The sequence below is a fragment of the Rhinopithecus roxellana genome, chromosome 5 (assembly GCF_007565055.1).
Source record: "Rhinopithecus roxellana isolate Shanxi Qingling chromosome 5, ASM756505v1, whole genome shotgun sequence".
Taxonomy (NCBI): domain Eukaryota; kingdom Metazoa; phylum Chordata; class Mammalia; order Primates; family Cercopithecidae; genus Rhinopithecus; species Rhinopithecus roxellana.
Genome location: NC_044553.1, coordinates 81,198,694 through 81,226,358, shown reverse-complemented (window position 1 = coordinate 81,226,358; position 27,665 = coordinate 81,198,694). Strand labels below are relative to the sequence as shown.

The 27,665-nt window shown below is 38.4% G+C and overlaps 1 protein-coding gene across 11 annotated transcripts in view; it reads left to right on the top strand.

Annotated features, from left to right (window-relative positions):
• The window catches only part of SIPA1L1 (signal induced proliferation associated 1 like 1), a 412,564-nt gene that overhangs the window by 302,227 nt on the left and 82,672 nt on the right, over positions 1-27,665 (top strand). For all 11 annotated transcript variants that reach the window (XM_030930501.1, XM_010360620.2, XM_030930499.1 and 8 more), the window contains one exon: positions 20,739-20,913. In XM_030930501.1, the coding sequence (XP_030786361.1) occupies positions 20,739-20,913 (175 nt within the window). The remainder of the gene's footprint in view (positions 1-20,738; positions 20,914-27,665) is intronic.

Genomic DNA, 27,665 nt, shown 5'->3' with positions numbered 1-27,665 from the left:
GTACTGCAATGAAGACTTTTTTCTGTGGAATTGAAATTCATCTCAGTGTCAAAAAAATCAGGTACATTTATTATCAACTTAATAGCCAGTATGAAACTTTTTATCTTTGTGAGAAATTTTGCACAATACATTATTAGATAAAATTATTGTGTGTATGGAATATTTCCTTTACATTATGCCAAATATAAAAATAGGTTAGAATATATCTGTGTACTTTTATATAAATAATTTTGAAAGCATCTGTCAGTTTTTTTTTTTTTTTTTTACAACTTTACTACTTAGTTATCTATATGTCATTTTTTTAAAGCAGTTGGATTTTTGTTAGTAATTCCCAATGAGGATATACATTTTCTAACTGGCATTTTTTGCTCTCAACACCGAATTTTTCCAGTTTCTTTGTCATTCTTTTTGGAGGACTGTATAGAGATGTATCTTAAGGAAGTAGTTAAGGGAGTTATATATATGAAGAACAAATCAAAGCAAATAATGTGAATTACAAGAAATTTTTTGTTTGTTTTAATGACCAAGGTCTTTACTTTCAGTAGTGACAAAGTTGCTTATTGCAGACCAGCCTCCATTGAGAATAACCAGGAAAATTGAACAAAATATTTTAAAAACTATGTTTGGACTTTGTATTCTGGAAAGATGGAATAGATATATTTCTCTGCATTCTTCCTGCTGGGTATAGCCAACAACCTTGGTCACGTGTATAAAACAAACATAAAATGAATCTGAAAGGTGGAGAGAAGCAGCGGGCTGGTTAGGGGCCTTGAGATCTCAGGAATGCCACAGCCCAGACCCTGGGTTTTCTCTTTGCTCATATATCCCAGTCTTGGGCTGAAGAAGTCAGCAAACTGGAAATGCCTATTAGACACGGCCAAAATGTCCCCCAAACGTCTGTTCTTTTTAGCAAAAGGACCAAGAGAAAAAAAAAAAAAAAGGACAAACTCAGACAGAAAACTGTAAAGCAGGAACTTCTCTACTCCAACTGCACACTACAAAAACAAACTAACAACAACAACAAACCCACAGCATTCCCTCCTCCTTAATCCTTGCTGAGGCATTATTAGAGAAGGCCAAGTGAGGAGCTGGAACTTTCATCACTGTGGAGTGGTAATGAAGCACTCCTCCAGCTCCCCACTGTGTGGCATCAGAAGAGGCCTGATGGAGAGTCAGGACATTTTTGCACACCCAGCAATAACGGGGTCTTCTTACCAAAGTGTGGGTGAAAGCTACACAGGGAGTAGTAATCGTGCATGCCTGATACCAACCAAGGTGGTATCAAGAGAGACCCAGAAAGGAGCTGCAATTCTTGCTGCTGCCTAGCAATGCAGAGGTGCTGCTTTACCTTAGGTGTCATGGAGGTAACTTGACGTTCAACCCCACCTTGCAGTGTCCCTTTCTCTATACCAGAATGGTAATAAAGAAGGCCTGCTGGCCGGGCGCGGTGGCTCAAGCCTGTAATCCCAGCACTTTGGGAGGCCGAGACGGGCGGATCACGAGGTCAGGAGATCGAGACCATCCTGGCTAATACGGTGAAACCCCGTCTCTACTAAAAAAACACAAAAAACTAGCCGGGCGAGGTGGCGGGCGCCTGTAGTCCCAGCTACTCCGGAGGCTGAGGCAGGAGAATGGCGTGAACCCAGGAGGCGGAGCTTGCAGTGAGCTGAGATCTGGCCACTGCACTCCAGCCTGGGCAGCAGAGCGTCTCAAAAAAAAAAAAAAAAAAAAAAAAGAAGGCCTGCTAAATAGATGATTTAAATACGATCCAGAGTCTCATAAATTAATATCCAAAATGTCCAAAATTGAATTTAAAATCACTGCTTATACCAACAACTGGGAAAATCTCAACTTGAGGGAAAAATTTGATCAAGACACGCCAATACTAAGATGACACAGTTGTTAGAATTATCTGACAATGATTTTCTGACAGCCATCATGAAAATGTTTCAATGAGCAATTACAAGCATGATTTTTATTTATTTTATTTTATTTATTTTACTTTATTTTATTTTATTTTTATTTTATTATATTATTTGGAGATAGGGTCTTGCTCTGTTGCCAGGCTGCAGTGCAATGGCTCAATTTCAGCTCACTGCATCCTCCGCCTCCTGGGTTCAAGCGATTCTTCTTCCTCAGCCTCCTGAGTAATGTTTGTATTTTTAGTATTTTTGTATTTTTAGTAGAGATGCCCAGCTAATTTTTGTATTTTTAGTGGAGACGGGGTTTCACCATCTTGGCCAGGATGGTCTCGATCTCTTGACCTTGTGATTCTCCTGCGTAGGCCTCCCAAAGTGCTGGGATTACAGGCGTGAGCCACCACGCCCGGCCACAAGCATGATTTTAAAAAAATGAAAAAACAGAAACTCTTAGCAAAAAATTGAAGGTATTAAGAAACAAATGGAAATGTTAGAACTGAAAAATAGAACAACCAAAATGTAAAATTCAGTAGATAGGTTTTTAGGATGCTAGTGGACCCTGGATATGGGCCATTAGCAGTCTACCAAAAATTATAAATTCTGAAATGTAAGGTACTTCAGTGGGCTAGATACCCTAGAAGCCCCTGTCCCCAGAGACAAAATGGAAGGGACAGAAGAAAAATTAGTGAACTTGAAGATAAAACAAATAGAAATCACCAAATCTGAACAACAAAGAGTAGACTGGGGGAAACAAGTGAACAGAGCTTCACAATTTGTGGGACTACAATAAAATATTTAACAGTTGTATCTTGGAAGAAGAGGAGAAAGATGGGAAGCCTTGAAAACGTATTCAAAGAAATAATTTGGTAAGAAATTTCCCAAATTTGGTCACAGGCATAAACCCACACATGACAGAAACTGAGCAAATCCCAAACAGTATAAATCCAAAGAAGTCCACAGCAAGACACATCACAGTAAAATTTTTGAACACTAAATACAAAAAAAAAAAAAAAAATCATGAAAGAAGCAAAAGATAAATGACATGTTACCAAATTTGGCCAAAGGCATAAACCCACCGATGCCAGAAACTTAGCAAATCCCAAAAGGCATAAATCCGAAGAAGTCCACAGCAAGACACATCATAGTAAAATTTTTGAACTCTAAATACCAAAAGAAAAAAATCTTGAAAGAAGCAAAAGATAAATGACTTGCTACCTGTAAGGGAAGAATTGCTGGGCATGGTGGCTCATGCCTGTAATCCCATCATTTTGGAAGGCAGAGGCAGGTGGATCACCTGAGGTCAGGAGTTCGAGACCAGACTGCCCAACATGGCGAAACCCTGTGTCTACTAAAAATATAAAAAATCAGCCAGGCATGGTGGCAGGCGCCTGTAATCCCAGTTGGAGGCTGAGGCAGGAGAATTGCTTGAACCCGGGAGGTGAAGGTTGCAGCAAGCCTAGGTCACACCACTGCACTCCAGCCTGGGTGACAAGAGCAAAATTCTGTCTAAAACAACAACAACAACAACAACAACAACAACAAAACACCTATAAGGGAAGAACCATTTGAATCACAGAGTTTTCATCAGAAATCATGGAGGCCAGAAGGAAGTGGCATGATAATTTTCCAAGAGATAGAAGAAAAGAACTGTCAACCCAGAATTCTATGTTCAGGGAGAATATCCTTCAGGAATGAAATTGAGATATTCTCAGATAAAGGAAAATTAAGAGAACTTGTTACCAGTGGGCCTACCTTTAAAAAGTAGCTATCTAAACAGAAAGGAAGTGATAGAAGAAGGGATCTTGGGAGGGCACGGTGGCTCACACCTGTAATCCCAGCACTTTGGGATGCCGAGGCAGGTGTGTCACCTGACGTCAGGAGTTCAAAATGAGCCTGGCTAACATGGTGAAACTCCGTCTCTACTAAAAATACAAAAAATTAGCCAGGTGTGGTGGTAGGCACCTGTAATCCCAGGTACTCAGGAGGCTGAGGCAAGATAATCGCTTGAACCCAGGAGGTGGATGTTGCAATGAGCTGAGATCATGCCATTGCACTCCAGCCTGGGCAACAAAAGTGAAACTCCATCTCAAAAAAAAAAAAAAGGCGGGGGGGGGGGGATCCTGGAACTTCAGAGAGAAGGGAAGAGTAAAAATATGGGGAAACACTTTTCTTAATGAGCTTCCTAAATTATTTTGACATTGGAAGCAAACGCTATAACAATGTCAAATGTGCTTTTCAAACGTGTACAAAATTTTTAAAATGTAAGTGTTTTATACATGGGGAAGAGTAAAGAGACTAAAGAGAGGTAAAGTTTCTACACTTCACTTCAATTGGTAAAATGATGCATGTAGATATTAGCTATATAGATAAAGATATATATAGTAATACATAGAGCAATCACTAAAAAACAAGTTCTAAGAGATACATTCAAAAGCACTATAGATAAATCAGAAAGGAATTCTAAAGAGCACTCAAGTAATTCTCAGAAAGAGATAAAGAAAATAAATGAAAAATAAGATAAAATGACACTTAAACTCTAATGCAGAAATTAGTTCATTAGGAGCAAAAGATCTAAATATACCAGTTAAAGGACAGAGATTGGCAGAGTGGATTTTGAAAAGCATTATCCAGTTATATAAACTATAGAGTTACTTGAAATATAAGTAGTTGAAAGGAAAGAATGGAAAAAGATATACCATGCAAACGTGAATCAAAGGAAAGCTATAGTGGCTTAATAATGTCAGAGAAATTAGACTTCAGAGCAAAGAAAATTAACAGACTGAAAGGGTCATTACATAATGATGAAGAAGTCAATCCACCAAGAAGACAGCAATCCTAAATATATATGCATCAAACAGAGCTGCAAATGTGAAGGAAAAAAACTGATGAAACTAAAAGGAGAAATAGGTAAATACACAATTACAGTTGGTGATTTTAACATCTCTCCTTCCACAATGGAAAGGAAAACTAGACAGAAAATCAGCAAAGACATAGAACTTCGACATCAACCGATAGGATCTAATTGATATAAAGCAGTTTACTCACAACAGCAGAATACATGTTCTTTTCAGTTGCACATGGAATGTATGCCAAGATAGACATCCTGTCCCATGAAGTAAACATCCTCAAATTTAAAAGAAGTGAAATAACAAAGTATGTTTTCTAATCAAAATGGAATCAAACTAGAAATAACAGAAACATAATGGAAAAATCTCTAAGCACTTGGAAACTAAAAAACAGATTTCTAAGTAACCAATGGGTCAAAGAAAACACTTCAAGGGAAATGAAAAATGTATATAAACTGAATGGGAAGGAAAAGACAACATATGAAATATTGTGGAATACAATTAAAGCAGGCTGAGGTGGAAATTTACAGTACTAAATGCTGCGTTAGAAAAGGCAAAACATCTCAAACCAGTAATCTAAGCTCATAACCTTACGTAATTAGAAAGAGAAGAACAAAATAAACCCAAAGCAACTAGAAAGACAGAAATGGTATAGATCAGAAGTCAATGAAATTGAAAATAGAAAAACATTAGCAGAAATTAATGAAACAAAATGCTAGATCTGGCCGAGTGTGGTGGCTCACTTTGGGAGGCCAAGGTGGGCAGATGACTTGCGATCAGATGGGTGGATCACTTGAGACCAGCCCGGCCAACATGCTAAAACCACGACTCTACTAAAAATAAAAAAATTAGCCGGGCATGGTAGTACACACCTGTAATCCCAGCTACTCAAGAGCCTGCGGCAAGAGAATTACTTGAACTCAGGAGGCAGAGGTTGCAGTGAGCTGAGATGGTGCCACTGCACTCCAGCCTGAGTGACAGAATGAGACTCCATCTAAACAAACAAACCAAAACAAAACAAAAAAAAGCTACATCTTTGGGGTTTTTACATTTGTTTGTTTTTTCATAAAACCCAGATCCTGTGCGTGTGCACGCACGCACACGCTAAATCTTTGAAATGATGATAAAATTGAAAATCCTCAGGCCGGGTGCGGTGACTCACGCCTGTAATACTAGCACTTTGGGAGTCCTAGACGGGCAGATCATGAGGTCAGGAGATCAAGACAATCCGGGCTTAACACGGTGAAACTCCGTCTCTACTAAAAATACAAAAAAAAAAAAAAATTAGCTGGGCATAGTGGCGGGCGCCTGTAGTCCCAGCTTCTCAGGAGGCTGAGGCAGGAGAATGGCGTGAACCCGGGAGGCGGAGCTGGCAGTGAGCCGAGATCGCGCCACTGCACTCCAGTCTGGGCGACTGAGCAAGACTCCATCTCAAAAAAAAAAAAAAGAAAAGAAAAGAAAATCCTCTAACAAGACTCACAAAGGAAAACAGACAATACAAATCTTGTCAACACAGTAGTTCCTCAGTATTCATGGTTTCTCTTTCTGCAGTCAACTGTGGTCTAAAAATAGGAGAGTACAATACAATAAGATATTTTGAGAGAGGGGCAGTACATTGTACATTCACTTAACTTTTATTACATTATATTGTCATAATCGTTCTATTTTATAACTAGTTGTTAATTTCTTACTATGTCTGATTTATAAATTAAACTTTATCGAGTTGGGCTCGGTGGCTCACACCTATAATCTCAGCAACTCAGGAGGCTGAGGTGGGAGGATCATTTGAGTCCAGAAGGTTGAGATTAGCCTGAGCAACATAGTGAGACACTGTCTCTACAAAACTTAAAAAAAAAAATTTATCCAGGCTTGGTGGCTCATGTCTGTAGTTTCATCTACTCAAGAGGCTGAAGCAGGAGGATCAATTGAGTCCAGAAGTTAGAGGTTTCAGTGAGCCATGGTCAAGTCACTGTACACCAGCCTCGTTGACAGTGAGACTTTAAAAAAAAAAAAAAAAAAAAAAAGAACTTTATCCTAGATTTTTAGGTAGAAGGAAAAACATAGTATATAGTTATATAGGGTTCAGTACTATCCATGGTTTCAGGCATCCACTGAAGGTCTTGGAACATATCCCTCATGAATACGGGGGTACTACTCTATCAGAAATGAAATGAGATATTACCACCAGCCCCCCCAGTAGCAACAATGTATTAAAGAAATACTGTATACAACTGAATACATATAATTTTGACAAGATGAAATGGGAGAACTCCTCAGAAAACAGTCACAACTCAGCTAACTGAAACAATATTTGAATAGCCCTATGATTATTGAAAAAATTGAATTCATAATTTTAAGACTCCAAAAATGAAATCTACTGGGCCAGATGGTTTTCCTGGAGAATTCTACCTAACATTTAAAGAAGAATTATCACCAGTTCTGCACAATTGCTTCCAGAAAATACAAGATAAGGAACATTTAAATTTCACGTTATGAAACCCTAATACCAAAGCCAGACAAAGGCAGGAAAAAAGAAAACAACTCACCACATCCCTCATGAATGTACATATAAAATTCCTTGAAAAAAATTAGCAAATATAATAAAGTAGAAAAAAAATCTGTAGACCATGACCTAGTTGGATTTATTCCAGAGATGCAAGGCTGATTCAGTATTGACAAATCAATTAATATAGCCGATCGTACTAACAGACTAAAGAAGAAAAATCATGTGATAATATCAATTGATGCAGAAAAAGCATTTGATAAAATTTGAGCTTATTTATGATAAAAACTAGGAATACAGAGGAACTGTCTCAGCTTGATGAAGAACATTTACAAAACTTCTATAGCTTGCATTATTCTTAATGGTGAGAGACTGGAGAAGGGGAAGGATATGTGCTGTTACTATTGCTATTCAACGTAGTACAAGAAGTTCTAGTCAGTGCAGGAAGGCAAGAAAAAGAAAAGGCACGTAAATACAGCGGTGGAAAAATAGAACTCCCTATTTCAGATGACATGTTGGTCTGTGTGCAAAACCCTAAGGAATCTATAGATAAACAACCTGGAACTACAAAATGTGTTTAGCAAGGTTGTATGATTCAACATCAACTTACAAAAATCAGTTAGATTTCTTTCAGTGAATATGTGAACACTGAAATTAAAATATACCATATACAATCCCTAAACAAACAAACAAAACTTGGAGCCAAACACGATAGCCTGTGCCTGTAATCCCAGATACTCAGGAAGCAGATACTACAAGGCTACAGTAACCAAAACAGCATGGTACTGGTACCAAAACAGAGATATAGACCAGTGGAACAGAACAGAGTCCTCAGAAATAATACCACACATCTACAGCCATCTGATCTTTGACAAACCTGAGAGAAACAAGAAATGGGGAAAGGATTCCCTATTTAATAAATGGTGCTGGGAAAATTGGCTAGCCATAAGTAGAAAGCTGAAACTGGATCCTTTCCTTACTCCTTATACGAAAATTAATTCAAGATGGATTAGAGACTTAAATGTTAGACCTAATACCATAAAAACCCTAGAAGAAAACCTAGGTAGTACCATTCAGGACATAGGCATGGGCAAGGACTTCATGTCTAAAACACCAAAAGCAATGGCAGCAAAAGCCAAAATTGACAAATGGGATCTAATTAAACTAAAGAGCTTCTGCACAGCAAAAGAAACTACCATCAGAGTGAACAGGCAACCTACAGAATGGGAGAAAATTTTTGCAATCTACTCACCTGACAAAGGGCTAATATCCAGAACCTACAAAGAACTCAAACAAATTTACAAGAAAAAAACAAACAACCCCATCAAAAAGTGGGCAAAGGATATGAACAGACATTTCTCAAAAGAAGACATTCATACAGCCAACAGACACATGAAAAAATGCTCATCATCACTGGCCATCAGAGAAATGCAAATCAAAACCACAATGAGATACCATCTCACACCAGTTAGAATGGCAATCATTAAAAAGTCAGGCAACAACAGGTGCTGGAGAGGATGTGGAGAAATAGGAACACTTTTACACTGTTGGTGGGATTGTAAACCAGTTCAACCATTATGGAAAACAGTATGGCGATACCTCAAGGATCTAGAACTAGAAGTACCATATGACCCAGCCATCCCACTACTGGGTATATACCCAAAGGATTATAAATCATGATGCACACATATGTTTATTGCGGCACTATTCACAATAGCAAAGACTTGGAATCAACCCAAATGTCCATCTGTGACAGACTGGATTAAGAAAATGTGGCACATATACACCATGGAATACTATGCAGCCATAAAAAAGGATGAGTTTGTGTCCTTTGTAGGGACATGGATGCAGCTGGAAACCATCATTCTTAGCAAACTATCACAAGAACAGAAAACCAAACACCACATGTTCTCACTCATAGGTGGGAACTGAACAATGAGATCACTTGGACATGGGAAGGGGAACATCACACACCGGGGCCTATCACGGGGAAGGGGAAGGGGGGAGGGGGGAGGGATTGCATTGGGAGTTATACCTGATGTAAATGACGAGTTGATGGGTGCTGACGAGTTGATGGGTGCAGCACACCAACATGGCACAAGTATACATATGTAACAAACCTGCATGTTATGCACATGTACCCTAGAACTTAAAGTATAATAATAATAATAATAATAATAATAATAATAATAATTAAAAAAAAAGATTATTTGAACCTAGTAGTTCAAGACAAGCCCAGGCAACACAGTGAGATGCCATCTAAAAACATAAAAGCTTGGGCATGCATCCTAACCAAACGTGAATAGGACTTGTATTTTGGTAACTACAAAACCCTGATGAAAGAATCAAAACCCTAATTCTGGGCATGATGGCTCACTTCTGTAATCCTCGTGTTTTGAGAGGCCAAGGAAGGAGGATTGCTTAAACCCAGTAGTTCAAGACCAGCCTGGGCAACATAGTGAGATCCTGTTTCTATAAAAATTTTTTTAAAACTTAACCAGGCATGGTGGTGTGCATTTGTAGCTCCAGCTACTCAGGATGCTGAGCTGATACAGGAGGATCGCTTGAGCCCAGGATTTCAAGGCTGCCAGAAGCTGTGATCATCCTACTACACTCTAGCCTGGGTGACGGATTAAGTCCTGTCTCTAAAGAAACCAAAGAGCTAAATAAATGGAGAGGCATACTATATTTACAAATGGAGAGAGTCAACATACATTAATCATGTCAGTTTTCTCCAAATTGATACAAAGTTTAACTTCTTAATTTTTATCAAAATTCCAGCAAGGTTTTTTTGTAGTTATAGACAAGATTATTCTAAAGTTTACATGAAAAAACAAAGGAACTAGAATACCTAAAACAATCTGAGAAAGAGGAGTTAATGTGGGAGAAATTATTCTATCTGAATTTGAGACATGTTATGTAGCTCCAGTAGTCAAGACTGTGTGGCACTGCTGGAAGGATAGACAAATGGATCGGTGGAACAGAATAGAGAAACCAGAAATAGCCCCACACAAATATATCTAGCTCATTTTTGGCATAGGTGTAAAAGCAGTTCAGTAGAGAAAGGATAGGCTTTTGCAACAGTGTTGGGACAACTGGACATTCATAAACAAAATAATGAACCTTGACTTTTTTTAGGGTTTTGTTTTGTTTTGTTTTGTTTTGTTTTGAGACTGGGTCTTGCTCTATTGCCCAGGCTGGAGTGCAGTGGCGTGATCTTGGCTCACTGTAGCCTCTGCCTCCCAGATGCAAGCGATTCTCTAGCCTCAGTCTCCCGAGTAGCTGGAATTACAGGTGCATACCACCACACCCGGCTAATTTCTGTATTTTTAGTAGAGATGGGGTTTCACCATGTTGGTCAAGCTGGTCTCAAACTCCTGATCTCAAGTGATATGCCTGCCTCAGCCTCCCAAAGTGCTGGGATTATAGGTGTGAGCCATCAGGCCCCCAGCCTAAACCTTGACTTTTAAGCATCAAAAATTAAAATTAATTCAAAAGGATCATAGGTTGAAATCTACAAGTATTAAATTTTTTTGAGGAAAACATAGGAGAAAATCGTTGGGACCTTGAGCTTGGTTAAGAATTCTTAGATGTGGCACTAAGTGCTTGATCTAGAAAGAAAAAAAAAATTGAGAAATTGTTGTCTATCAAGATTAACAATATCTTACAGTGCTTTTTCCCTTAGACATTTGCTGATAGGTTAAGAATCTTGAGGCTTTTACGTCTAGCATAAAACAGCAGATAAAAAGTTAGGAGACAGATCAGAGCTTTCAGTCATCAGATCAAATCAGAACTTTTATATAGTGCTTTGGAGGTTACAAATTGAATTCAAGGCTTACTGGAGAACTCAGATCTGTAAAACAATTGTATTGAAATTTGTTTTTGTTTTTTTGGTTTTTTTCCTTTGGGACAGAGTCTCACCCTATTGCCCAGGCTGGAGTGCAGTGGTATGATCTCGGCTCACTGCAAGCTCCGCCTCCTGAGTTTAAGTGATTCTTGTGCCTCAGCCTCCCAAGTAGCTGGGATTACAAGCATGTGCCCCCATGCCCGGCTAATTTTTGTATTTTTAGTAGAAACGGGGTTTCACTGTGTTGGCCAGGCTGATCTTGAACTCCTGACCTCAAGTGATTCACCTGCCTTGGCCTTCCAAAGTGCTGGGATTACAGGCGTGAGCCACTGCACCCAGCCTATATTGAAACTCTAAAACTAAAAATCCCCTAAAGTTAGATTCATTTAGAAGTAGCTACATTTAAGAACATATTGGACACAGTAGAAGAGAGAGAATTGATGAAGATGGATTACCAGAAAAATTTTAACTAAAGAATGGAGACAAGAAAACATAGAAAAATACAGAAAAATGTCTGAAAGGCATGTGGGTAACAGCAAAATATATATATGATTGGATTTTCAGAAGAAGAGATATTTGTGCATTATTTGGGAATAAAAGCAGTGTTTGAGGAAATGCTGGTAGGGATTTCCAGAACTGATGAAAGGCATGCATTAAGATAGAAACAAGGAGCTCTGTCCACCCTAAGCAAGATAATATAAAAAGAAAAAATCAAATGTAGGCTTATAGTAAAAATTGCTGAAAATAAAAGAAAAAGAGAAAAATCTTTAAAAATAGCCAGATGGAAAAATACCTTTAAAGAACAACAAGACTGTTGAACATTTGCTGGACTGTAAAGCCTAAAGAGAAAGTAGAGGCCGGGCACGGTGGCTCACGCCTGTAATCCCAGCGCTTTGGGAGGCTGAGGTGAGCTGATCACAGGGTCAGGAGATCGAGACCATCCTGGCTAACACGGTGAAACCCCATCTCTACTAAAAACACAAAAAAATTAGCCGGACATGGTGGCGGGTGCCTGTAGTACCAGCTACTCGGGAGGCTGAGGCAGGAGAATGGCGTGTACCCGGAGGCGGAGCTTACAGTGAGCCGAGATTGAGCCACTGCACTCCATCCAGCCTGGGTGACAGAGCGAGACTCCATCTAAAAACAAATAAATAAATAAAGTAGAAGCCAGAAGACATTTCTGAAGTGCCGAAAGAGTAACCCTCACAATGAATTTTACACCAAAAAAAATTCTTTAAAATGTAGGCAAAACTAATTTATAGTGAAAAAAAAAAAAAAAAAGGAAAGAAAAAAGAAAATTAGGACAGTGGTTGCCTGAAGCAGTTAGATGATGCAGGAATGGACTTCAAAGAGGAACCAGGAGCTATTGGGGTAATGGAAATGTTCTGTATTTTGATTGTGTTGGGGGTTTGTCAGAAGTTATTAAATTATACACCTTCCATTTACCCTTCAGAAATCATACATCAATAAAGTTGATTTAAAAACTGAAGGCAAATTTCTGCATCTTGCTAAGATTTAGTAAGAGGGACTGCATTTAACCTTCCACCTGAAACAACTTAAAAACTAGACAAAACAGTGAAACAGTAGTTTTTATAATGTTGAACATCGGGCATTGAAGGACATTGATTGCCTGGGAGGTGGGAAACAAATGAGGTGAACCCTAAGATTGCACCAGCTTTCTGCCTGAAGAGAGTTTCCAGGCTACAGTACAGGCAGAGGGTACCCAGCTGAAGGCCAGAGGCCTCCCTGATTGAGATTGAGACGTGAGTCCAGGGAGGCTAGAATTCGCAGAGCACTGACTATCAGGGAGGAGAGAGCCATAAACAGTCTACTTCTAGTGCGAATAGTTTCAACTCCTACAAACCAGACTGGAAAACTTCATAATTGACATGGCATTGAGTAGAGCCTCAGAAAGATTTTGCCTCAATAGTGGGGCAGAATTATCCTTAGACTAAACACTGCTCTCTTGCAACCAAGAGTTTAAAAGCAAGAACTAAAAGGCTCAAACTTTTGCCAAGTAATATAACTATGAATCCAGGACAAAGTCAAGAATACTTTATAGGAATACAGCAATATCCAGCACCCAACAAGGTAGTATTCATAACGTCTGACAAACAATCATTTAATTAAAAACTACAAGGCAGGAGCATATGACCTGTAGTAGGGGAGGGGATAAAATAAACAATTACAACCACAAAAATGACTTTGATGTCTTTCTAATGTTCAGGTAGCAGGAGGAAAGATTGAACATATTAAGTACAAATCTGGAAAAAGAAAATTTTATATTTATAGATATGAAAGCTACAATATCTGAGTTGAAAAATATACTGGATAGAATTAACAGCAGATTATGACATTGTGGAAGAAAGAATTAGTGAATTTGATGACATAGCAATAGAAACAATTGCAAAAAAAGAAAAAAAAAAACCCAACATCAATGTGCTGTGAGACAACTTCACCTGACCTACTATTCATATAATTGGAGACCCCAGAGGAGTTAGGAACCTAAGTAGTTGAGGAAATAATAGTTCTAGATTTTCCACATATGATGCAAGCAGACCCAAGAAACTCAGTGAGCCCTGAGAATCAGAAACATGCAGAAAATGGCACCAACACACATCATAATCAAATTGTTTCAAACCAGTGATAAAGAGAAAATCTTAAAAGCAGCCAAAGGGAAAAAAATGTTGATTTTCAGAAGAAAGGTTATCAAAATAGGAAAAGTTAGATGATTTTTTTAGTCATTAGAGAAAGCCAAAAGAAAGCATTAACAATACAGTTCTCAGATGTTTACGTCTCAGAGTCCCTTCACCCTTTTAAAAGTTAAAGATCCTAAAGAGCATTTGTTCATGAGACTTTTTTGTGTGTTTATCACATTACAATCAAAACAAATTTTAAAATGTTATTTTTACATGTTAATTACATGTTTATTTAAGTAACATGTTTGTGAAAAAAGTTTTCTAAAATGAAAAACTACTGCAAAGAAAGTATTGTTTTTGCAGATCTCTTTAATGTCTGGCTTAATAGAAGGCAGTTGGACTCACATATGTGCATCTGCTGTCAGTCTGTTGCAATATGTTGTTTTGGTTGGAGTAGGTGAAGAAAATCTGGCCTCACAGAGTTTATGTACTTGGAAAAAGAAGGACTTTCATATGGCCCTTTTAGATAATTGTGGATATTTTCCTTTGATATAACACCAAAACTTAACAAATGGTAGTTTTGTGTGTGTGTGTGTGTGTGTGTGTGTGTGTGTGTGTGTGTGTGTGTGTGTGGTTTTTTTTGTTTGTTTTTTCGTTTTTTGTTTTTTTATTTTTCTTCTTTTTTTGAAATGGAGTCTCACTCTGTCACCCAGGCTGCAGTGCAGTGGCGCGATCTCGGCTCACTGCAACCTCCACCTCCCGGGTTCAAGTGATTCTCATGCCTTGGCCTCCTGAGTAGCTGGGATTACAGGCGCTCACCACCATGCCCAGCTAATTTTTGTATTTTTAGTAGAGATGGAGTTTCACCATGTTGATCAGGCTGGTCTCAAACTCCTGACCTTGTGATCTGCCCACCTCAGTCTCCCAAAGTGCTGGGATTACAGGCGTGAGCCACCGTGCCTGGCCAACAAATGGTAGTTTCTTAAAGGTTAATAGCAATGTGGAATCTAAAATCATGAGTGTATTCTGTTAAATTAAAAATTCCTTGACTTTCATGCACTTTGAATGAATCTTTCTTTTCTTTTCTTTTCTTTTTTTTTTTTTTTTTTTTTTGAGACAGGGTTGCACTCTATTGCCCAGGCTGGAGTGCAGTGGCACAATCATGCAATCATGGCTCACTATAGCCTTGACCTCTTGGACTTAAGCCATCCTCCCACCTTAGCTTCCAAGTCCTGGGACTACAAGCACATGCCACCATACCCACCTAAGTTTTTCTTAATTGTACAGAGACAGGTGTTGCCCTGGCTGGTCTTGAAGTCCTGGCCTCAAGTGATCCTCCCACCTTGGCCTCCCAAAATGCTAGGATTATGGGCATGAACCACCATGCCTGGCCTTGAATGAATCTTTTACTCATGCGTGATTTTGTAATTTCATGCAGCAGTCATTTGGAAAAGTTGGTTCTCTTAGGAAGATTTTGTTAGTGTTTGCTTAGTTTACAATAATGAAAATATTCCATTGATCTTATTAGAAAAAGAGTTAAGTGTTGGGAAGCTCTCAAGCTCATGGTGATAGGAATAAGTTTCCAAAAATTTAAGTTTTGCTTTAGAGCTTAAATTCTATTATTGTCAGAAAATATTGTCAGTTGTTTTTCCTGAAGTAACAGGCTCCCGTTTATAGTTTCAAGACAATGTCTCCCAAATACACAAGCCTGCATAACTATAGTTCGTCTCTTGTTTGTTCTTTCATATGAAAATAGTGATCTTAGTTAGGCTTTTATTGCTGCTATAACAAATTATTCCTAAATCAGTGCCTTAAAACAACATAGATTTGTTATTTTACAGTTCTGTAAGTTAGAAATTCAATATTGGTGTCACTGGGCTAAAATCACGGTGTTGACAGGTCTGTGTCCTTTCCAGGGGCTCTACGGGTAATCTGTTTGACCTTTTCAACTTCTGTGGCTGCCCATGTGCCTTGGCTCATGACCCTTCCTCCATCTCCAAAGCCAGCAGTGTTGCATCCCTCTGACCCTGCCTCCATTGTCTTTTCTCTTTTGTCTCCGTTGTCTTTTTCTGATGAACATCTTGTCTTCCTCTTCTACTTTTAAGGATCTTTCAGTCATTGGACCCATCTGGATAATAAAGGCTACTCTCCCCATCTGTTAATTAGCAATCTTTAGTCCATCTGTAATCTGAGCTCCCCTTTACCATTAACATTACATATTCACAGGATCTAGGGATTAGGAAGTAGGTGGGTTTGAGGAGAAATGACTCTGCCTACCAGTCTTCTATGAAAAAGACTCAAAGTTCATCTTGCAACTCAGTTGAACGAATGCTTTTCCTCGAGAAATGTATCATAAAGCACTTCAGTAGGCAACAGATGCTTTATACGTGCGCTCCATTTCATCACATGGAATATTAAAAAGCACGTGCTCAAGTTTCTAGATTTAATACAAGTTAATATTTTACTGCTTCATCAAGGAAATTCTTAATTGCATTTTTATTTGGGGAAGGGGTAAGTGTATAGCAGAGAAAAAGAATACAAGTAGTGCTGGTATAGTTTGGAGCCACTGCTTGATTCATGCTAGAGTGCCAGCAGTTTGACTCACCATGAGTGCATATGTCCATGGAACAGATTGAATCTTAATAGTGTTTTGAAGATAGTTTTGATGTCATGATCCATCACTCCCCACAAGAAGGTTCTCAGAGATGCTCAAGAGTTCACTGTCCACACTTCAAGAACTGTTGCACAATGAAATACCTCATAGTGACTATTTTAAATTTCTAAATTTAGTTAGGCAATAGTAGAGGTTTCATAAGAATGTAAGAATTGGGTTGTTCTCATGGTTTGTGCTATCCCAGTGGCCACCTTCTGGCCATGATACCAGGGAAGATGGGGTAAAATGCAAAACTTCTGAAGAAGACTCTGAGAACTTGGTTATTCACATCTCTTTCTTCTGATACAAGACTGTGACTTTATCGTCCATCTTTCCAGGAAGTTATGGCTGTTTAAGTCAGATTGCAGTGTCTGTTTTTAACTCTGTTAAAATGCCTACTTTATGAGAGGAAGAGCAAATGTATGTACTGTTGGTTCCCAGCTGTGGAAGCTCACATCACTTTTAGTAGGTGTTGAAAGACCCCTTTACTTTGTTGAGATTCAAGACCTTCATCTCAAATATAACCTTTGTCCTATTAGACTGACCACCATCACTTTTGTGTGTACAAACATTTATTGAGTGCCCAACATTTCCCTCAGTGCTCCATATGAACAGCTGATCCGCAGACATGAATTATAGCACCATTGCTAAATGACCCAGAGGTTATCCAAAGCAAAATGCTCAACTGTGGATAACCTAGCCTGTTCCCAGGAGGGCTTCTGGCGTCATCGTAACTTTATTTTGATCATTACCTTAAAGTATTGTATATGTAGATCCATAAGTCCAGGTAGGTATGTTTGTGTGTTTCTCAGACAATCAATGCTGTTTTATATAACCTCAAAACAATCCAAAATCCCCGCATCATGGCTTTACAACTCCATGTACATTTGCTCCTTCTCTTAGAAAGTTCCTGATTACATTTACTTAACTTCTCCTTGTCAACATCTCATTCTGTCTGGGAGCATGGCTGCTAAGGACTGTAGGAGCCTGAGTTCAGAGAATGCTACCTACCTTTGATCTAATTGGAGTAGAAATCAAGATACAGTCATATTGTCACCTTTGAGGATACAGCAAGTGACATTTGGCATGGTTTCACACCAGAGGAAATTCGACATTCTTAGGAATTTCCTAATCCTCTTAAAGGATCATTCCTTTCACAACTGGCAAAACCAGTTTGTTCTGTCAGCAGGTGGAGCTCACTAGGGTATATAATTCAATCAAAGGAGGCACATTGTCCTGTCCTTGAATTCTACTTGTCCACTACTTTGGGGGAAGTTTTCTTATCTTCTTTCTGCAGGTAACTTTTTTTTTTAATAAAAGAATCCTTTTGAGTGTGGCACAATGAAATCTTAGGCCTCTATCTAAGAAGTTTTAAGTAGACACCCATAAATTCAGTGTCACTGTAATGCTTTCCATTAGTCAGGGTGACTTTTATTTTACACTGTTGCAAGCAAAGGCTGTTCTGGGAGGCATAGCCAGACAACATGTAACTTAAAGCCCCTTCCTGTCTACAGATTGCTTGATCTTTTTGTTCTCCCTGGAGGCAGAGAGGCAGGTAATGTTCAGCCCTGGAATCTGGCTGTATTAAGGACTTCTTTTGTAATAGACATCGAGACTGTCTCTCCCTTTTTATTTGTTGAGACCTAATAGGGTACTTAGCTCAATTCTAAAGCCAAGATGAAACCTTTACCTGTGGGAGCGTTTCCCTCTAAGCGTTAGCCACGTTCAGCCATTTCTCAGCAGGCCAGCTGAGAAAGGGGTTAAATGTCAGTAGTGTGCAGCAAGTTTTACCCTGATTTTTTTTTTCTTATGTGTGCTATATAAAAATGAACTAAGTCCCAAATGTGTTCCTGTTCATAATCAAGGTAGTGGTAGGTCAGGTTGTATGCTATTTTAAAAATATTCCAGGCCAGGCACAGTGGCTCATGCCTTTAATCCCAGCACTTTGGGAGGCCGAGGCAGGTGGATCACTTGAGGTCAGGAGTTCGAGACCAGCCTGACCAACATGGTGAAACCCCGTCTCTACTAAAAATACAAAAATTAGCCAGGGCTGGTGGTGCATGCCTGTAATCCCAGCTGCTTGGGAGGCTGAGGAGGGAGAATCTCTTGAACTTGAGGCGGACGTTGCAGTGAGCCAAGATCGCGCCATTGCAGTCCCACCTGGTCAACAAGAGCGAAGCGAAACTCCGTCTCAAAAAAATATATATATATAATCCAGTTTTCGTATATCCAGTTATTTACAAGTTTCAGACTTGGAACCTTACCTTCCTCCCACCAGTGCAGGTAAAATAGAGTCAGGTCAATAGGATTATGGAACTCCAGGAACTCTCCTGTCTATGCACAATGCAAAGGCTGTTGAGCTTTCTTCTCAGCTAAGCAAGGTGCAGGGTAGGGAGACAAAGCAAGCAAAGGTTTTGTTTGTTTGTTCATTTGTTTTCTCCCCTGTGACATTTTTTGTTATCACGATGTGAACCATTTGGTTTGGAAAGCTGAAAATGGTAGTTCAGGTTCATAGTCCCTTAATATAAAGTGGCAGGGCTGGCTGTGTTTTAGAATTCAGGAATTTTCAGATTTTAGAGGGATAATAAAATGTATGACCCATATAGTCATATTCCCAGTGAGATCTGGGGAAGTACCCCACAATCAGTTATGCAGGGGAAATATGAATATTCACACAAAGATGAATAAATTAAAAGTACTAGTGTCAGCCCCATATCAAGTTTTGCTGCCAAATGTGTTGCCTAAATTTGGTTTCTACCTTTGAACTTCAGAATTGCAAATAAGAAGTTGTAGACATATGTTGCAGTGGTAGAAATAGAGCAAGACAAACCTGGTTGAGTCCTGGTGATAGTTAGTGGAGCTGAGTCACAGAACTGACAGTTCGTGATCTTCTGTCTCTCCCTACTGTACTAGTTCCTCTCTCTTCCATTCTGTGATCTCTTTGCTCATCTGTCAAACAGGGGTAATATTTGCCTTGTGGGCTATTGTGAGAGTAAGAATTTAATATATGTTAAACACTGCACATAGTGCTTGGCATATGGTAGATATTCAATAAATGTTAGCTATTAAAATTTCACCTCTTCTCTTCCCCCTTTTATTAGATAAAACCCTACTGATGTGGTGGTTGTAATGACACTCTGGAAATAGGATAAAGTGATAAGAATTGTCCCAATGTCATTGGAGAATTCAAAGTCCAATTTTTTTTTTTTTTGGAGACAGTTTTGCTCTGTTGTCCATCCTGGAGTATGTGGCACAGTCATGACTCACTGCAGCATCAATCTCCCAGACTCAAATGATCCTCTCATCTCAGCCTCCCGAGTAGCTGGGACTACAAGTGTGCACCACCACACCTGGTTATTTTTTGTGTATTTTGTAGAGACAAGATTTTGTCATGTTGCCCAGGCTTGTCTTGAACTCCTAGGTTCAAGTGATCTGCCCCACTCAGCTTCCCAAAGTGCTGAGATTACAGGCATTAGCCACTGTGCCCAGCCCAAAGTATACATTTTTATGTTGAAAACTCATTGCTTGTTAAATGATCAGTAACACCTTAGAATTTGTTTGCAAAATGACAGGACTTTTCAATGAAGAATAAATGTTTTGATTAATGTTATATGTAAATCTCTTAATCCTTCATTTTAACTGCATTTGAGGAAGAAATATTTGCCGTGAACTGATTTGCCATTATGAGGCCTCTTTTAAAGTTTCTCTGCAGACACTCATCTTTAGAAAACTATTTGAAAGAGAAGTTGCTCTAAGTGCAGCATTGATGGTAGTAGTGCTGTAACAAAGACATAAGCAAGGTTTATAATTTAATATATTGGGAAAAGGGTATTGGGAGATAAGTCTTTTCTAATTTTACAAAAAAATACTGCAAAAATATTAGTGGACCTTTTAGTGCAAAACAGTTTATTTTAAAATATGTTTTATAAAGTAGACCTCTGCTTTTAAATTTGTAAAGGCCTCCCTTTTAAAAGGGGGGACACCATAAAAAAAGAATTGCCTTTAGTTATCAGGATTTTTTTTAATAACCTCATTTTGTACTTTGTAATTGATTAACAGAAATTTCCTATAGTACCAACAGGTCTGTTCTAATGATGCATGATCTTTACATACAGGAAATTTTCATTTATTGGCCTTTTCTCAATTCATGGAGTTTATAGATACTTGCTCTACTTTATTTTTGGATCAAAGATGGAAAACACAGAAGGATTTCAAGAGAAGAAAGATGTTAGCTATTTTCTGGGCATGTGCCCTATAGGACCTTTTAGCATTTGAGTGGGACAGAGTGGATCTGCCTATATTTTTATGCATTGTATTACCTGCCTTCACAGCTGAACTACCAGCAGAAAGTAGGCATCATGTACTGCAAAGCTGGACAGAGCACTGAAGAAGAGATGTACAACAATGAGTCAGCTGGCCCAGCCTTTGAAGAATTCCTCCAACTATTGGGAGAGCGAGTTCGGCTCAAAGGATTTGAGAAGTATCGAGCACAGCTTGATACCAAAAGTAAGAAATACTTACACCCTCCTACTAGGCTTATTTTCCTCCTGTTGTGCTATTGTGCATCTGCTAAATTATCTGTAAAACAACATTGCCATTTATTGCAGAAAACTGCTGGTGATGGGGGAGAGAAAGCCAGAGAGGGAGGATGTAGCACCAGAACAGTTGAAGATCATAACCAAAGTAGCTAGAATTAGACTCTAAAAAAATAATGTTGTCAGAGGTGTGTGGATGAAGTGGGGCAGTGACACAGATCATGCAGAATTGCTCCTGGATAGCATTGTGTAAATGTCATTACATTTAGCCTAATGTTAGAGTGATTAAAAACTCCGGAAACTTACAACCATCTGAGTGTAAGACTGGAATTTTTGACTTCCATTAATTCATTTCATAGTCTTCATGTTTATATACGTAGTCAGCCTTTGTTTTTGTTTCTTTGTATTGTTTTTATATCTAGGATTTTTGTTTGTTTTTATTATTATTCACAGTCTACTTAATCTCTGAGAAAATAGACTTTTTAGCTTTGGTATTAGTTTAGCTCATAAAATGTGTTGATTAAAAGCATGATAATGAAACAGTCTGTTTAACTGTGGTGCATGAACCTAAAAGGTTGTCCATGCCCAGTCCCCAAGTTGTCAGTAAAATAGTTAACATTCTCAAATGCCTATTTTGGTTAGCTGGGACTAACCAAAGCGTGTTTTGACTTTTGCTATGTGTCTGTGTGAAAACAGTTTTAAATTTTATCTTTAAATTCATCCATAGACACCTGTGACCTGTTTTTCTTTGACAGGGTCTTTGGATTAGCACATCTGTATTGCAGTCTATAGTAATCTCTCTGATTTTCTGTACAGGAAATTAAATAAGGAGTTGAGTCATGAAAACAGAAAAGCATTCATAAACTCCACTGCAGGGAAGAATTTCCTGTTGCCATGGTTTTGCTGTTGCCAACTTGGAAACGACATGCAAGAGAGACTATTAAAACCCATAAATAGCCTAGCTGCTTAAATATTATTTTAACATTCTATACTCTGCTTGCAACTGCATAAAGATGTTAAATTTCAATATGCCCTTAAACTCTTTTTATCCAGGTATTCTGATACTCACCCTGTACAGTTCATTCATGTTGCCCCCATTTGTTGTGCTGTATAAATTATGACTACCACAAAGAATTATTGAAAGGATCTGGGAAGAGAATGTGTAATAAGCTCAGTGATACTATAAATGAATGGTCAGATTGGCAGTTGATAAGATTGTGTGTTATCTGTGATGAAGGGTGATGTGAGAAATGTATAGCTAGGGTATCGTTAAGCAACATGACTGTAAGTCAGGCAGTGGAAGTAGTAAGGCAGTGGAATACACAAAATAAGCACCTTGTGCACAGTTTGCCCAATTACCCCAACAACTGTAAAGGCTAGAGGGGGATGAGCCTGGATTAGCCAACAACCTCTTACTGTAGTTGTAGTTTTGGAATTATATAATACATTCAACAGGGAAAGATTCTTTTTCACTGAACTACTCTCCTTTAAGTAGTTCAACTTTATGAGGCATGTCTGACCTTTTTCAGGGCATATTTTCTGAGAAGGATTCACAGAAAAGTGTCCTTTTCTGTCCTTTTAAAATGACACATTTCCTAAAATGAACAAAAAGTAGGAAAGTATTCCTACTCTGAAGCCCCGAAGAAGACAGTATGCAAAATCATCTCTTTTACTCCAAGCTTATGAATAGGGGCAAAAACTAGAGTCCATTCATCATGCCATTCAAACCTGCATTAAATAATAACAGACCACCAAAATAGGCAACAGCCAGCCTCTATACACCTCAGCTGCCTGCTACTGGGCATGACACTACTAGAGATAAGACTTCGTTCTATGTGCTGTGATGTAATCTCACCATACTTAATCTAACTTTATTTTGCGTCAAGAAACTTTGAAGATAATTCTTTTTCTGAAAAAGTGCTTTTCAGAACAAATGTTCAAAGATCATTCCCACTGTAGATGTCACTTGAATCTATGGATTTGTAGTTTTTATCAAATCAAAATACTATTTGCTATTATTTCTTTATTTTTTCTGTCTTACCTCCCATCTCTCTGAGACTCCAATTACACGTATGTTATGTCACTCACTAGTGTACCACAGGTTAGTGAGACCCTGGTTCTTTTTTTTTTCCCCCAACCTTTTTTTTCCTTCTGTGCTTCAGTTTGGATAATTTCTATTAATATATCTTAAAGCTCCTTGTGTTTTTCTTTTCTTCCATGGTGTCTTAATTCATTGTTAATCCCATCCAATGAAATTTCCATTTAAGATACTGTATTTCAGGGCCAAATGTTGCATTTGATAATCTTTTTAAATGTCTTCTATTCTCACCTCATTAGGTTCACACTGTCCTTCAGATCCCTAAACACATTTATAATAGTTGTTTCAAAATGTTCATCTGCTAATTTCATTGCCTCTCTGATTTTCGGTTTCTTTTTTTAATGGGGTTCCTCTGCTTTGGGTTATATTTTACTTCCTCACATGTCTGGTTGTTTTTGATAAGATAATGGATGTTATAAATGTTTCATTGTTCAGTGTCTTATTTTTGTTATCTTCTCTAAGTGTTGTTTTGTTTTGGCAGGCAGTGAAGTTGCAGAACAGCTTGATTTTTATGAGTCTTATTTTTAAGCTTCGGTAAAGCATACCTGGAGTAGCTTTTACTCTGGCTCACTTAACCCTACTACTAAGGCATGACTTTTCTTGCACCTCAGTACTTGAATATTCAAGTGTCTACTGTGGCTGCTCAGAACTCTAATATCTCCCAACCCAGTGCGAACTGTGAAATTATTTGGCTTATAATTCGTTGGTAGTTGTTCTTTCCCAAATATTTTGTCTTTGCTTGACTTTTGGAATTTATGCATATGTCGCTTACTATCCAACTCAAGACTCAAAGGGACCACTATTCAGATTTCTGAACCTTTCATCTGATATTTCTTTCTCTTTGGTATTCTGCCTAGCAAATATCAGCCACCACAGACTTCCTGAACTCTAGTCTGTCTTGGCTTCCCCCTTCAGTACCCTGCTCTGTGTCACTGTCCCACAAGTACCTCAAGGTAGAAAGCCCAGGGGTCATAGGGCTTATCTTCTGCATTCTTTTTTTCTCAAGGATCACTGCCCAAGGCTGCCTATTGTCCAGTGTCTGCAAATAGTTGTTTGAGGTATTATATCATTTTTTCTAGTTATTCACAATGGCATGGTGAGTGCTGTATCAAGCACTTTGTTATGGCTGGAAGCAGAAGTCCCAGATACTTTTGATATATATGCCGTCTCATTTAATTCCTACAAACCTGCTAGATACCAATTATCCCCACTTTACAGAATTGGCTTCTTTAGATTAAGTAACATGCCCATGGTTAGATAGCTAGCAAGCATTAGGGAAGTAGAACAGATCCCAGTAGTGTGGTTAATGAAGTGTTCAGAGAAAGTATAAATGTGGACTGAAACACAGCAAAGCCCCAAGACTGACCTTTACCCTATGTCTTCCTCCCTCTTAAGTCCTTGAACTAACAGTACTCAAACCAGTTCATGAAATAGCTCTACTTCATGCATTATCATCATATTCATTTCTTAGTATTTTTGTAAAGGAGGACGAGGCTCAGGGAAGGAAGAAGTAATGAACTCTTGAAACATTTCTTCTTTTTCCCAGTTATTTGTACAGAGACCATCTCTGCATTTCAGAAATAAGGATTTGTAGCAAACAAGCAAGCTACAAATAAATATGTCACAGGCTGGAACAATTCTGCAATGAAGAAATTTTTAGTAGGGGATTTTTCTTCTTTTTTGTTTCTTTATTCAGATGATATAACCTAGATAACTACCATTCCCTCACACTACAATAAATACAATAAACTTCCCACCAAGCAGTTTGTTACTTGAAAGCTGGAGACCATCCTTATTTTTAGCTGCATATGTGGGTTATTTAGGGAAATTATTTCCTGACTGAGGTTTGTTTGTCAAGTCAGTAAACAGGAGACTTAGAAGCCCTCTGTAAAAGCTTTCCTTCAAAACCCTGCCTTCATTAATTTGCTGCAATGTTAGTGACTGCTATCTCCTCCATTTTTCAGCAGTGTTACAAATGCAGTTGAGGTTCAGGATCTCAGAAGAGATATAAGACTTTGTAAAGAAAGATTTGGAGGCAGATCATGTGATTGTCAAGGTGACCTATATAATGCCTGAATTTACTTATTAAGTTTTAAAGTTCTATACAAACAAGAAGTAGCATCATTCTTTCATCCTTCTTCTACAAGCACATTGTCCCTTTAGAGTTGCTCAATATGCTCTTCAACCAGATAAAAAAGCATCATTTTTTTTCATTTTCCTGATAGTCATTCTCTTAAAACTTCCATAGTTTCAGGGTTTCATGGTCACTGAAAATATTATAATAAGAACATTGTATGCTTTATTCCTTAGTAATATAGTAAACAGTCTTGTTTTAAAAAACACTACAGATTCAGGAGGACATTTACAGGTTCGTTACAGGGGTATACTGCACAATGCTGGGGTTTGGGCTTCTAGTGAATCTGTTACCCAAATAGTGAGCATAGTACCCAGTAGGTGGAGATTTTGAGGTGGAGTAGTGTTTTCCAACCCCTCCTCTCAACCTTCCTCCCCACTTTTGGACTCCCCAATGTCTGTTGTTTTCATCTTTATGTTCATGTGTACCCGTTATTTAGTTCCTGCTTGTAAGTGAAAACATGCAGTATTTGACTTTCTGTTTCTGCATTAATTCACTTAGGACAGTGGCCTCCAGCTGTATCTATGTTGTTACCAGGGAGATGATGATGTGCTTCTTTATGGTTGCGTACTATTCCATCATGTATATGTACCAGCTTTCCTTTATCCATTCTACCATTGATAGACACGTAGGTTGATTCCATGCCTTTGCTGTTGTGAACAGTGCTGCAGTAAACAAATTAGTGCAGGTGCCATTTGATAAAATCCCTTTGAGTAGATACCCAGTAGTGAGACTGCTGGGTCGAATGGTAGTTCTATTGTTAGTTCTTTGAGAAATCTCCACACTGTTTTCCATAGTGGCTGTATTAATTTACATTCCCACGAACAGTGTATATATATTTTTTCTTTTCTCAAAATCCTTGCCAACATCTGTTATTTTTTGACTTTTGAATGATAGCCATTCTGTCTGATATCAGGTGGTATCTCATTGTGGTTTTAATGTGCATTTCTCCAGTGATTAGAGATGTTGAGCATTTTTTCATGTTTATTGGCTGCGTGTATGTCTTCTTTTGAGAAGTGTCTATTCGTGTTCTTTACCCACTTTTTAATGGGGGTATTTGTTTTTTTCTTGTTGATTTGTTTTAAGTTTCTTAGAAATTCTGGATATTAGTCTTTTGTTGGGTGTATGGCTTGCAAATATTTTCTCCCACTCTGTAGGTTGTCTGTTTACTCTGTTAATTATTTCTTTATAAAAAACATTCTTTTTGCATTCTTTCTGGTAAAGTTTAGTATCTCTATGATGTGCATAGTAATTTCAGGATTTTGGAATTCTTTTCTTCTTGGAAAGAAAAGTTTCATTATTTTAGCCCTAGTTTCATCTCTGAAACTTCTGAAACTATTCCCAAACTGTTGAAAATTATCAGCAAAACTCTATGAATCTAAAAGACCTCAGAAAAAAGCTGGTCAGATAGCATACACTGTGTGAAATTAGATATGCAGAGGACAGAGAGAAGGGGCTAGAAGTAGAAAAACAAATGATCTTCAGTGTTTTCTTCCCCAGCAGTTTTCCACTCTGGCAGTAATCCTTTTAGAACTAGACAGGCATACAAAGCACAATGTAATAAATGAATACCAATGACAATCTTTTTTTTCTGGTTCATTAATTTTGCTTAAAATTGACTTGAAATGCATGTATAAGTACACGTCAGTGGTGACACATTCACTTTAAAGTTTTAAAATGTACTAATTCATTCTATACGTATTTATAGAAAGGGTTCTTGACAATGGATAAGTTATTGATCCTCAAGACCTTAAATAGTTCAGTTGAATCCTTTGTTGTAGTAATACGCAGTTTTTTTGTGGTGATGGTCATTAATAATTAGAAGATATTTTTCTTGGATATTTATGTTGTTAACATAGTTTTCCAATTTTTGAAAAGTAGTCTTTGCTTTGTTCTATTTTTGACTATTTTTAAGCCTTCACATTTTATGTCAGCGTCAAAATTAGATTCTCCAACAAGCTCAAGCTTGAAACTTAGAGCTCTGGAATATCTTTAGAAAGCTGTCTGCAAGCCATAGTTGTAGTCTATTCTTAGAGCAGTACCTGACGGCAGTGGAGTTACTGCATTAGAGCTACCTGGGAGTGTCTGTGAAGAATAGATTTCCCTGTGAGGCCCCATACCCACTGAGGAGTATTTTAGGGGGTGGGCCCTGGGAATCTGCCTTTTAATTTAGCTCCACAGCTGATGCTGGGCATACTAAGTTTTGAGAGAACTACTGTTGCCTTTTGGTATATGTCAGAGAGTTTGTCTGAGAGCATCATTCTCTAAAATGCTGTCAAGTGTTTTGGACCTCAAAAAATAGGGTCGAGGCTGGGCATGGTGGCTCACGCCTGTAATCCCAGCATTTTGAAAGGCCACGGTGGGTGGATCACAAGGTCAGGAGATTGAGACCATCCTGGCCAACATGGTGAAACCCCGTCTCTACTAAAAATACAAAAATTAGCCAGGCATGGTGGCCTGTGCCTATAGTCCCAGCTACTCAGGAAGCTGA